This window comes from Diplotaxodon limnothrissa, linkage group LG6 (assembly GCF_057381915.1).
Source record: "Diplotaxodon limnothrissa isolate DT_005_m linkage group LG6, D_limnothrissa_male_GT1.1, whole genome shotgun sequence".
NCBI lineage: Eukaryota > Metazoa > Chordata > Actinopteri > Cichliformes > Cichlidae > Diplotaxodon > Diplotaxodon limnothrissa.
In genome coordinates, this window is record NC_140601.1 from 33038672 (window position 1) to 33051636 (window position 12965).

Consider the following 12965-nt stretch of genomic DNA (forward strand, 5'->3'; position numbering starts at 1 on the left):
GTGTGCACAGGGCACTTGCAAGTTGCAAGGAGGGCAGAGACAAGTCTGCTGCCAAGGAAGGCCTGACTGTAGTTGTTGTGGTCGTTGCATGCTCAGTCCAACATGAATGACAAAATGAACAGACTCTGACAGACCCAGTGGTGAGTTACAGTAAAAGTGCTAAGACAAACAAAAAAGCAAGACTAAAGGAACTTCTTTTATTTCAGAGAGTATAAAGTTGACTAGTTTTAGACACATTAAGAGAAATAAAACCTACTGTAGGAAACCTACTGATACATTCAGAAAGTGGGAGAGAAAGTGAAGGCAGAACTTTGTGATTTACACAAACCCAGCATGTACAATCCCCCTGTAAGCAGGGAATTCCTGGTCAAGAATACACACAATCCAAATAACTTTCATTGAAATAAATTTCAACAAATCTGTATTACTAAGAAATTAAAGGACAAATTAGCACTCACACTAACAAGCAAATTATAACTTAATACTGTAACAATACATAAAAATGGTAGTCATTGAATAATGTATTGAATTGAATCATCGCTGTAACTTAATGGCTCTTAAGATGAGATGCAAGGAAATTATCAAGAGCAGCACAGTGCAATGAAAGAAAATGGGTCAGGAAACAAAATGTCAGGGAGTGCAGACACTGAAGAGGAAGCATTTAGTTTGAGGAAAATGTAAGTTCGGTAATACTCTGAGTGTAACTGCAATATTTGCATTTACTTTTAAGTAAATGAGATTTGAAAATGAAATTAAAAACTCTGCAGTATCGATGAAAATCTACAATGTTACAGAATCCCTTAAACAATAGAATTGGAGTCTCAATCATCTGGGGGGGGGGGAATCTAGAGCTTTAGTCAGCTTACAGTGTTTAGTCAGCTTCAAACTGTGCTACTGTAGATGTACTTAAGAGATTAGGCAACATATTGCATAATTCATCTTTTTTACTTTTCTGCTCAAAATAACAAATTGGAAAACATTGAAATTTAGTGCTTTGGTTGGATAGCTATATTCTGAGAACGCCACACCTCTAATCCCCTCACCTAAACTGTTGAACCTTGAGTGCTTCATTTTTTATTGAATACTCTTAATAACATTAGCGACTTTATATCGGTATTATCTGAACGTATAACAACATCTAGTTCTCTATTCATATTTACAATAATAATTGGCAGCTTATTTCACAACAACCTTACTTTTATGCAACCTTTTGTTTTTACTTTAATGTGGTTCAGCTTTAATTAATATTAGCTACTCAGCTAAAGTTAGCTGCTAAGCTACTTTTAGCTACTCTATCAGTTGTGCAAGCTAATAGTATGTGGTTTGAGTTAATAACTACATGAGACACAGCTCTAAATATACCTTAAGGAAAAATATAAAGGTTTCTAACTACTGCTGTAGAACTGCATGGTAAGTACCATGCAGTTCTACAGCAGTAGTTAGAATGTGGATTTAGGGGATAAGGGGACTGATAAGGAATGGGAAGGACAGCTACAGGCAGAAGATGGAGAACCAGCTTCAGCAAAACAACGTTGGTGAAGTCTGGAGAGGCCTCAGAACCATCTCAGGCCACAAACAGCAGAACTCTCTGCCTGGGAGGGATGTGAGGTGGGCAAATGAACTGAATCATTTCTTCAACAGATTTGATTCAACCATGAGACAGTCTACAACATCGGCTGCAGACTCACCCACCCCCACTGCTGCTGTTCCACCTCTGACACCTCAGACACTTCACACCTCCTCTATTCACCCTGCTCACTCCCCCCCACCCCCAACAACAGCATCCAATACACACTCAACACAAGGCTCCAGCCTGTCTCTCTCAACCACCCAGGTTAGGAGGGAACTGAGGAGGATTAATGGCAAGAAGGCAGCGGGCCCAGATGGCATCAGCTCGAGGGTCGTCAGGTCCTGCGCGGACCAACTGTGTGGGGTGATGGAGCACCTCTTCAACCTGAGCCTGAGGTTGGGAAGAGTCCCACAGCTCTGGAAAACCTCCTGTGTTGTACCAGTGCCAAAGACTTCACGCCCCAAGGACCTCAACAGCTACAGGCCGGTGGCTCTGACATCCCACCTGATGAAGACCCTGGAGCGGTTGGTCCTGGCTCAGCTTCGGCGCCTAACAAGCTCATCACTGGACCCACTTCAGTTTGCCTACCAGCCTGGCATTGGCGCGGATGATGCCATCATTCACCTCCTACATCGTTCCCTCGCTCACCTGGAGACCGCTGGAAGCACTGTGAGAATCATGTTCTTTGATTTCTCCAGTGCCTTCAACACTATTCTTCCCTCGGTTCTGAAGGACAAGCTAGAGAACTCTGGAGTGGACCATCACCTCACTACCTGGATTTTGGACTACCTCACCGACCGACCACAGTATGTGAGGACTCAGGGCTGTGTGTCGGACAGGGTCGTCTGCAGTACGGGGGCCCCACAGGGAACGGTTCTGGCTCCGTTCCTCTTCACCATCTACACTGCAGACTTCTCCCACAATTCCACCCAGTGCTTCCTGCAGAAGTTCTCTGATGACTCTGCAATAGTCGGCCTCATCACTGATGGGGACGACAAGGAGTACAGAGGACTGACTCAAGACTTTGTGGACTGGTGCCAGCTGAACTACCTCCAGATCAACGCCAGTAAAACCAAGGAGCTGGTGGTAGACTTCCGCAGGCACAAGCATTCTCCACTGCAACCACTGAACATCCAGGGTATGGACATTGAGGCTGTGGACAGCTACAGGTACCTTGGTGTTCATCTGAACAACAGACTGGACTGGACTCATAACTCAGACGCCCTCTACAGGAAAGGGCAGAGCAGGCTGTACCTGCTGCGGAGACTCAGGTCGTTTGGGGTGGAGGGCCCACTCCTGAAGACCTTCTATGACTCTGTGGTGGCTTCTGCTATCTTTTATGGTGTGGTCTGCTGGGGCGGCAGCATCTCTGCGGGGGACAGGAAGAGACTGAACAGGGTGATCCGAAGGGCCAGCTCTGTTCTAGGATGCCCTCTGGACCCAGTGGAGGTGGTGAGTGACAGGAGAACGGCGGCTAAGCTGTCATCACTGTTGGACAACGTCTCCCACCCCATGCAGCAGACTGTGACAGCACTGAGAAGCTCCTTCAGTGGGAGACTGCGGCACCCACGGTGTGGGACGGAGAGATTTCGCAGGTCTTTCCTCCCCACTGCTGTCAGACTCCACAACAAAGACTTTAACTGAACAAACACACACATCCACACATGTGCAATAACACTAAGTGCAATAATCTTTTCTGGCATCGTTGTATTTTTACTCAGTTGTATATAGCATTCGTATTCTATTTTTATCTTATTGTATATTTTTATTCTATTTTATTCTACTGTATATAGTATATTATTTTATTCTATTCTGTACAGCTGTGTACTGTATTTATTCTTTTTGTATTCTAATTTTTGCGTCATAACTTTTGCACTGTCCACTTCCTGCTGTGACAAAACAAATTTCCCACGTGTGGGACTAATAAAGGTTATCTTATCTTATCTTATCTTAATTCAGTGGACTGCTTTGTATTTATCCATAGATAAAGACAAAGAAGAAGTGGGGTGCCACCTGCTAACTTTAGCCACTTTTTGCCTCCTTTTTGCCTTCCCTAATAGATCCATGCTTGCTTAAACCAGTTGATTTTAAATACATATTTGAAATCTAATATTTGAGTGCCCACTGCGGGTTAGGGACAAGACCCTGCCCCAAGTGGAGGAGTTTAAGTATCTCGGGGTCTTGTTCACGAGTGATGGGAGAAGGGAGTGGGCGATCGACAGATGGATTGGTGCAGCGGCTGCAGTGATGCGGGCGCTGTTGTGGTGAAGAGAGAGCTGAGCTTAAAAGTGAAGCTCTCAATTTACCGGTCAATCTACACCCCTACCCTCACCTATGGTCACGAGCTGTGGGTAGTGACCGAAAGAACGAGATCACGAATACAAGCGGCGAAAATGGGTTTCCTCCGAAGGGTGGCTGGCCTCTCCCTTAGAGATAGGGTGAGAAGTTCGGCCATTTGGGAGGGGCTCCTGGGCGCCTCCTGGGCGAGGTTCTCCGGGTCAGACCCAGGACACGCTGGAGAGATTATATCTCCCAGCTGGGCTGGGAACGCCTTGGTGTTCCCCCGGATAAGCTGGGGGAGGTGGCTGGGGAGAGGGAGGTCTGGGCTTCTCCGCTTGGGCTGCTGCCCCTGCGACCCGGCCCTGGATAAGCGGAAGAAAATGGATGGATATTTGAAATCAAATCCATGGGCCCTTATTATTCATAAATTAAATAAATTGACATATGACATATTGACATGTGTAATATTACCCATCTGTAACCACTGTTGCTACCATGGTATTACTTGGATATTAACTGGTTATAACTTTGCTAATTGAGTGGTAATAACTTAATAATGTAATAATAATAATGTAAAAATGTGGAAATTACCACTTTATGAAATTCTTGTTTCTGCCTTGTTACCCTAATATTACCTATTATTTTATTTATTACTGAGCTTTAATATAACGTGCTGCCATACTTGTTAAGGCAGTAACTAATTATGCTGAACATATTAAAATAAAACAAAATAATGAAATTAACATCAACGGGTGATATAAGTTTAACAAATGAGGAGTCGATATTTTGAACAAGAATACATGAATGCGTTTATTTCAACATGAGCCATTTCTTTTTTGTAATTTCCATTTGTAATGGTTCATTATGTGCATTGCCTACTTCAATCATCTTTGATGCTTATTTGCGTAAAAATAATTTATATCTATATCTAGGGAAAACATTTGTTTGGGCTGTGGTTGGTACTAAAAGAGCACAAAGTAGGGCAACAGACAGAGATGGATGTGTCAAGGAGTGTCACAGTTTGTGTCCTATTTCAGAAGTTCCGAGACCCAGAAAATTACCCATTTTCCTTGAAACCAAATGTGCTGATTATACAGACTGTAAAGTGGTAAACCATGTCTGCAAATGTAACAGCACTGTTTCACACAATCACTCTATTTAGTAAACATAAAAAACTGTCTGCCTTGGTGCAGGACAGACATTGTAAACGTATTATAAATCTGCAGACTTTCCCTTCCAGGTTATGTAAATATTAAGGACAGAACTCTTAGATACATTTTAAATCAAACATCATAACGTGGCCTCCTCCATGTTTGACAGATCACATGGGATTCTTTGGATCAGGAGTTGTTCCTTTCCTTCTCTAGCCTTTTCTTCACATATTTATGGTACATGTTAAACTTGGTTTCATCTGTCAATTTTTTTTCCAGAACGGTCTAGGCTCTTTTATATGTTAACTGGTCATTTCTAATCTAAGAAATCTCTTTTTAACCACTGTAACTAGTGGTTTGTATGTTGTTGCAAACCCTCCATATTTTCATGAAGGAGTCTCTTCATTATAGACTTTCACAAGTGTCTAAGTAGATTATAGACTGCTTACGTTACTGATCATGGACCTCTGGAGACCTTCAGAGCTACAGCCACCCTCAATGTTTGACTATAAATCCACTGTGGTGGTGTACATGGGAAAAATAACCAAAGTGTGTCGATATCCAATACTTTTTAATCGAAAAGTGAATTGTCAGAGAAGGACAGACACTGCTGCATATGACACCAATAATAATGATCATTAGGTTTTATTTAGACTTTGGAAGAAATGTTGAATACTGGCTTTGCTTGCTGATTGGCCAGTTTACTAAAAAAAAAAAACCCTTCTTGTTCTTCAAATGTGAGACGGCTTTCTGTGAAAAATAAAAGTTGGTTTTCAGTTTTGTTTTTCAGTTTATAGTGTTCACTGATTCGTTTATTAAAAAAAGAAAAAAAGAACAACTGAAACCATGAAATGGAAAAAGCACTGAGGTGGCACCAAAGTACTAGAACACTGTACCGTTAATATGTCACTAGATGAAATAATGAGAATTACTGGTGAGCTGTAATTAGGTGCAGTTACTCAATAGCATCGCTAAAGTACAGTTTTTAATGTATTCATAGCTTACAAGGCATTTCTGTGATATAGGAGGCTACAGTGCTGTAAAGATAGATAGATAGATAGATAGATAGACCTCAGCCCTCACTGATTGGAGGAAGACTGCTACTCTTCTTTCTCTGATTGGCCCGTAGCAGTACCATCTATTGCGGGCCTCCACCCAATCCCGGCATCGTAAAGTTCTGCTGCGGAAGAGGGGATGCTAAGGAGATGGCTCAACTTAGATAGCCCTGTGTTTTTCCAATAATATTTTCGCCATGGATGCACTTTGGAGGAAATCTAGAAACAGAGGACGGCTGCTTGTGTTTGCAGCAGTCTTTGTGTGGTATGCAGGGTCTGTGAGCTGTTTCGGTCAGAGCCAAGACAGCGAGTTTACGTTTCTGTTGCCAGCAGGAAGATCCGAGTGTTTCTTTCAAAACGCAGTAAAGAACGGTACGATGGAGGTCGAATATCAGGTAACTGTGTATGGGGGGTCCGAAGAAATAACCACTCAATGTCTACACAGTTTATTTCATAATAGCAGCGATAGCGGAACATGTTGTAGATGCCTTGCGTCACTCCTTTCAGCTAACGTTAGCTGGCATGCATGCATGCATTGTGCAGGTATTTTAATAAGCCACCATTAACGTCACATTGAAGAATAATAAGTTATTACCAATGCATCTTTTGTTCCACATTTTCCTGAAACGGTAAGCAAGTCAAACCAAACCAACACGTCAAATCAAATCTAATTTATCTGCCACCGTTTTATAAATAAGGTGCTTCCCGAAAGTCAGATGCTTTCCCTGTACAGATCAATGATAAAAAAAATAGCGTACCGGAAATAACATAAAAGATTTTAATCAGTCACGTGTCTGATGGTTTCAGATCCTGCTGTTCGAGGTAAACCCGTGATGCCAACTCGCTGTAGTTCTTGACCCAGCTGGTACTAGGACTAATACTAGAACTAGTAAAACCATGGTCTAACAACCCCCATGGGAAATGTCTATGCCAGTAAGAAGTGTGTAAAACTGACAGTGACTCAGATCTCAGTTCAGACAGTCTCTTCATACTGATTCATTGTGATTCTGTGTGATGCAAAAAGAAAGAAAGAAGAAACAGTGAAGTTTTCCTTTTTTTAAAAAAAAAAAAGTTTGTGAGTTAAAGTGTTTAAGAATCATGACCAAAATAATTATGAATATGCAGTAGTCTTTGCTCTAAATGAGCAGCTCTATTTTCTTAGGATTCATTGTTTGCTGTGTAAAATCAGACTGCAAAGAATCAGCAACATCACCAATCTCATTAAACGGCAGAAATATTAAACAGTATCTCAACAATAATGCAAACAATAATGTAAAAAAAAGATTATGTAAATATAACAACAGAGACCAGTTGGAAAATCAGCTGAACACAGAAGTAGAAAAGTAACTGTTGGGCATGGTATTAAAAGTTGTATGCTGCAGAAAAATTACAAATTGCGCAATATACAAAAAACAATGTGGGACCCAATGTTGTGAAATTATATTGTTCTAATTAGATGATTTAGTCACTGATCTAACTTGTTGCTGATTCATGGAGGAAGGCATTATATTACCTTTATGACTGTCCAAACAAGGCAGCACCTTGTAAGTATCAGTTTAAACAGGCTTTAAGACAGGAAGTAATACAAGTCAACCTGTTGTTTGTTTAGTGGGAGAGTCCCTCTTGAAAGTGTTAGTATTAGTTTGGCTAGAGACTTTTCTTTTACTGCAAAATGTTTGACATTTGAATTTGAAGGTGCACAATGTGCTTATGTGAATGTCTATTTTTCCAGGTAATAGCAGGTGCTGGTATGGATGTAGACTTCACAGTAGTCTCCCCTCAGGGCATCCGGCTCATATATGAGTCACGACGCTCTGATGGAGTCCACGTGTAAGTGGCCTGAATCTGTGATCATTCTTCATATATACCCTGTGGGTTATTACAACTTAGTTTATATTTGATATTTGCACTCTCTGTTCTTTCAGGGTGGAGCCCACAGAGGAGGGAGACTATGAAATCTGTTTTGACAACAGCTTCAGTCGCTTCTCAGAAAAGATGGTGTTCTTTGAGATCATTATTGAGGGCCAAGGAGGAGATGTGGGAGGAGATGATGAGTGGGCGGGCTTAGAGGAGCCTGAGGGAAGCCTTCTTGAATACAAACTGGAAGACATCAGGGTGAGTTTTAGCTTTTTGAATTCAAGCAGAAAAAGGGCAAGTTGCATCATTTGTTCCACTGATAAAAATCCTTTTACTGTCATTGATACCTTATTGCGTAATTAACGTCACCACTAGGAATTTAAAAACGCCGCAGCTTTTTTTGTCATCAGTTCCACACACCTCGTCTGGTTTTACAGAAACTTTCTTCAGAGTGTGTCGTTTGTTGTTATAAAAATAGTTCCCAAGCGAGGAAGTTTGGACATCCTCACTCAGTCCACTTGAAAATGAGTCATCATTAAAAAAAAAAATTCAAGTGAATCATAAAACACACAGTGAATACTCAAAACTGTCATCATGATATTTACAGTGTGTTTACTGATTCACGGCGTAAACTCATGCATGCTGGAAAGCTGCTTTTCATTGACTCAAAAGGATACGGTTTTTGATTCGTTCATATAAATACTGTAATTTTTATAGTAATTTACTGTTATTTAATTTCTTTTTTACCTTAACTGTTTGTATCCTCTTCCCTTTACTTTAATAAGTTATTAGTAAAATTAGTAATTTAGTCCCAGTTTGTGGGTAATGTAGACACTGTGATGTCATCCATCGCAGTGTCTGGGTTTAAAGCTTCAAAGCATTTTGGACACCTGCAAATGTTGTCTGTTTGTTTTTGAGGCTTAAATTCACCATATTGGGGCAGGAGATTGTTAGTGCTCTGTTATAGGCTACCACCAGCAAGCTTGGTTAGCAACTGTGTTAATACGGAGTACGCGTGTGGCACACCAACACACATATGCCTACCAATTATAGCTAATTACAAGCCAAGTGAAATACTTGAAATTCACTCATAAAAACTGGAGAACCAACTTCTTGGATGGTCTCACAGGCAGACATAGTATTTGCCATACAGTCTATTAAAAATTTGCCAAAAATGGCGAAAAAAGCACAAACACAGCGTAGCGGACCAAGTGAAGCACTGGAGCTACAGATTAGCCTGTGTCGGCGTGCCTCTTAGTTCACATGGACACAATCATGAAAGAATATTAAAAAAAAAAAAAAATCCATGTTAGTTTAGTTGTGACAAATGGGGCAAACTGTTCATAGAGACCAAAGTCACTGTAAACATGCTTTTTAATGGTGTAAACTTGGACATTTTAACATGCGAGTTTTTGTGTTGACTCTCTTTTGGAGCTTCAAGTGGCTTAAAGAGGAATTTGACTATTTTTGGCACTATTTTGCCTTGGCTTCGTTACTTAGCCCTGGTGTTTGCCACTTGGTGTTAGTGTTCTTTGACCGGCGTCCTCTTTTAAAATTACATTACACTGTTTAGGAAAAAAATCATTTCATTAGAAATACTACACTTTGCTTTTAGTGTGTAACATCTGCTTCACACTAAGCATGTTGTAAGAAACTCAAAATGGTATAAATTACATAAATATTTCACAGGCTCCAAAATTATATATGCAAGGGAAATGCACACTATGACAAATGGTTATTTATTTATGTTATTTTACCTCACCGGATATTAAGGGAGGAGAAAATAAAAAGCAACCATCATACAGAGAAACAGTGGGTGAGAAGAGGACGGGAAGATGCGACACTGAGAGATGAATGACTTGATCACATCTTAATAAAGCCTTTCTAACATGTGATCATGTGGTCATTTACAGTTGATTTACAGTTGACTTACGACGCAACTTTCCATGGTGGTTATACAGACTTAGAAATTAGCCACAACTTAACCATGTGTCTGAAGCAGCGTATACTCTGACACTCATCTGTGAAGTGATCAGATCATTAAAGTATTTGAGTAAAAGGGAACTGAATTTCGTTTGGGTTTTGAACACATTTCAAACTATTTTATTTAACCCCACTAGAGATGATGGAGAGTCCCATATATGCAAGTACAGCTTATGAAACTGAAAAGGCCTTTTAGTTGAAAGGTGATTTTTCAAAAACCTGAAAGATGTCCAGCTGCTTTCGACCAACACTTACTACACATACTAGTATGCTTCTGCTACTAGCCTCTACTTGGATAGTGTTTTTAGAAAAGGAAATCATATGTCTTTTACCTGTCATTCTTTGATATTCAGTTCGAACAAATTATGCTTGAGCTGTGAGACACAGACAGGCAGGGGAAGTGGGAAAGTTTTAAAAGACAAACTAATACACTCTTGGTTTTGTTTTGTTTTTGTGGGATTTTGCCGACGATATAGAAAATGTCAAATAACATCTGCTTCAATCTTTACACAGTGTTTGCCAGTTTTGAAGACTTAAATACTGATGCACCTGCTGGAAAATCATTGCCTACTTGGCAAGTCAAACTAGTTAAACTAAACCACACGATTGCTGCATGACGTATTATGGGTTTTCTAGCTGACAAACTTACATTTGACATGAACTGAAACGGCACAGAAAACGCATCTCTAAGTTCTGTTTTGACACCAAAATGGAAGTTTAGAAAAGTCATTAAGCCATTTGCAACTTCTATTTCTCCCACTTTACCAACTACACAATTGAAAGCTCGGTACTTTTGAGACCAAGCATAGCCTGTCATTTTTTCCCCTCTCGTTTCTTTTTCAAATCCCTTAAATCTTTGCTCCCTGTTGCTATCCATGTTTTCATGCCGGGCTTCATTCCCCTCAGGAATCCATGGAATCTCTTTACAAACGCTTGGAGCGCAGCCGACAGATGCAGACGGTGCTGCGCGCTTTCGAGGCACGGGACCGAAACCTTTTGGAAGATAACCTGTGGAGAGTCTCGTTCTGGTCGTGTGCCAGCGTGGTGGTGATGTTGTGCGTGGCTCTTACACAGGTAAATAAACATCTCAGCTTCACAACCTCAATAAGGGAAAATGATTTATTTTGTACTTTAGGCAGACACTTTTCAAACCTGATATCCTGCCATCTTTGTTCACAGGTCTACACAGTCCGCAAACTGTTTGATGATAAGCGGAGGGTCCGCACATAGAGGGATTGTTTTGAAGTAATACATGACAGACCGGGAAGAAAATCAGCTGAGAACAAGGCATTTGGTTACCCATTCAAATTATTACTATTGTGTATTATTGCTCTTATAATCCACATGGACACAAACAGTCACAATAAATTCTGCTGGAGTTGTATTTAATTTCTGAGACCTTGTTCCACATTTCTTTGTGAGCAATAAGTAACATTGTTACACCCTTAAGGGTAACCAGATGAGTAAAGGGTTTAGGAAGTTTAGGTTAGTTAGTCATTTCTGTCATTTAGTGCCTTTAACGTCAGATCTTACCACAAGCCATCGAGGAAATGTTGTCCTGTTGTACTGTCCCATACTTCTGAAACTGTGTAAAGGTTTTGGGAAATTTTCACCAAAGGTGTCATTACCTTTGAAGGTTAATAGTGTGACAACACTTAACAATTGATCTGTGTAACTTCTTTGACTGCTGGTTTACAGGGGATAACATTGTGCAATAGTGTTGCTGGCTTATTTGTCCTCAACAGATCCTGCCATCGTAACAGCGATTTTAATTGTCATCACTCCAAGTGTTTCCTCGGTTATAGCCTTAGGGATGTTTTTCTTTTTCTTTGAGAGGTTACTGATTTATTGTTATGTGCCATTAAAGGACAGCTGACATACTTACAAATAAAAATGCAGAACAAGAATGAGGGATTATTTTTAGTGATTAATGATGACAAACGCGTGTCAGTTCTCTTTTAGACTTGTATACATGCAGGATGTATGTGAATGTAAGTTCATGTGTATATATCAGGATTGTTACATGCATGTTTGGTTTCTGACATTTTGGCTTCTGGGGAATCAGATCGGCCTTTTTTTTCTTCTTCTGATGTTTGTGTGTGAAAAGAATGTAATTTTGATTCTACTCAGCTTTTTATTTTTTACCAGATGCATTGTGTGTGAGATACTTAAAAATCAAGTTTTCATGGGAGTCACTGATCAGAATAAATGCATTTTTACACAGAAATACTTTGATGTGAGGATTTTTTTTCGGGATAAAAAGCAGCTGCAAACAGAACTGATTAAAGAATTGTCTTTATAAATAAGTCACATGATGAATTCCACATCAGTCTTGAATGAATAACATGCAGTAGATCAGCATGCCAAGGTAAACACACCTAGTAGGACAGTTAAGCTAAATGTTATCACAAAGCTTTGCCTTCAATTTACTTTTATTTCCTCAGGTTTGATAAACATTTCTGATAAAGAACAAAACAAAAAATTTTTTCATAATTGCTACACAGTAAATTAAATAATAGAAATACTAAGTAAACTTAATAGTCTACTTGAATATACAGAGGATGCCAGCATTTCTCATTCTAGAAGCCAACGCATACAGAGTGTCAACTTTTGTCCAGCCACGACTTCTCTTGTAATGTATAACCATTATTTCTGCATGCACTTGTTATTTAAGTGTCTAGCTTAACAATTATACGTAGGACAATCTTCCTCCTGCTGTAGAGTCTGAGTTTCCCTCACCAGTGGTTGGGACGAGCAGGGACTTGCGGTGGCCGCCTGTATTAAAAGGTCACGAGAAGAAAAAAAGATTTTGGGTAACGGTATCAGTAAAACACAGCGGACAGAAGAAAAGGTGAGGAAGAACAGGATTGCATACCTTTAGTAATTCCTTCCCAGCTACATGAACGGCAAAACACCAAAAGCAACTAGCTTTCATCATGCTTTGCAGAAGATCTTATCATGCCGCATACAGAAAGTGAAATTTTTCTCTTGGTCTCCTAATCTTACAAATCAAAAGTTCTTAACCTCAATTCTGTGTAAATGCTGTCACAAGAAGCATGTTCTGCATGT

General features: G+C 40.1%; 1 protein-coding gene across 1 annotated transcript; it reads left to right on the forward strand.

Annotated features, from left to right (window-relative positions):
* Window positions 1-6193: 6193 nt before the first annotated feature.
* On the forward strand, window positions 6194-11961 carry tmed1b (transmembrane p24 trafficking protein 1b). Its single transcript, XM_085356203.1, has 5 exons — window positions 6194-6451; window positions 7789-7886; window positions 7982-8171; window positions 10803-10970; window positions 11076-11961. The coding sequence occupies exons 1-5, from the start codon at window positions 6254-6256 to the stop codon at window positions 11124-11126; spliced, it is 705 nt and encodes a 234-aa protein (XP_085212329.1). The 5' UTR covers window positions 6194-6253; the 3' UTR covers window positions 11127-11961.
* Window positions 11962-12965: the final 1004 nt, after the last annotated feature.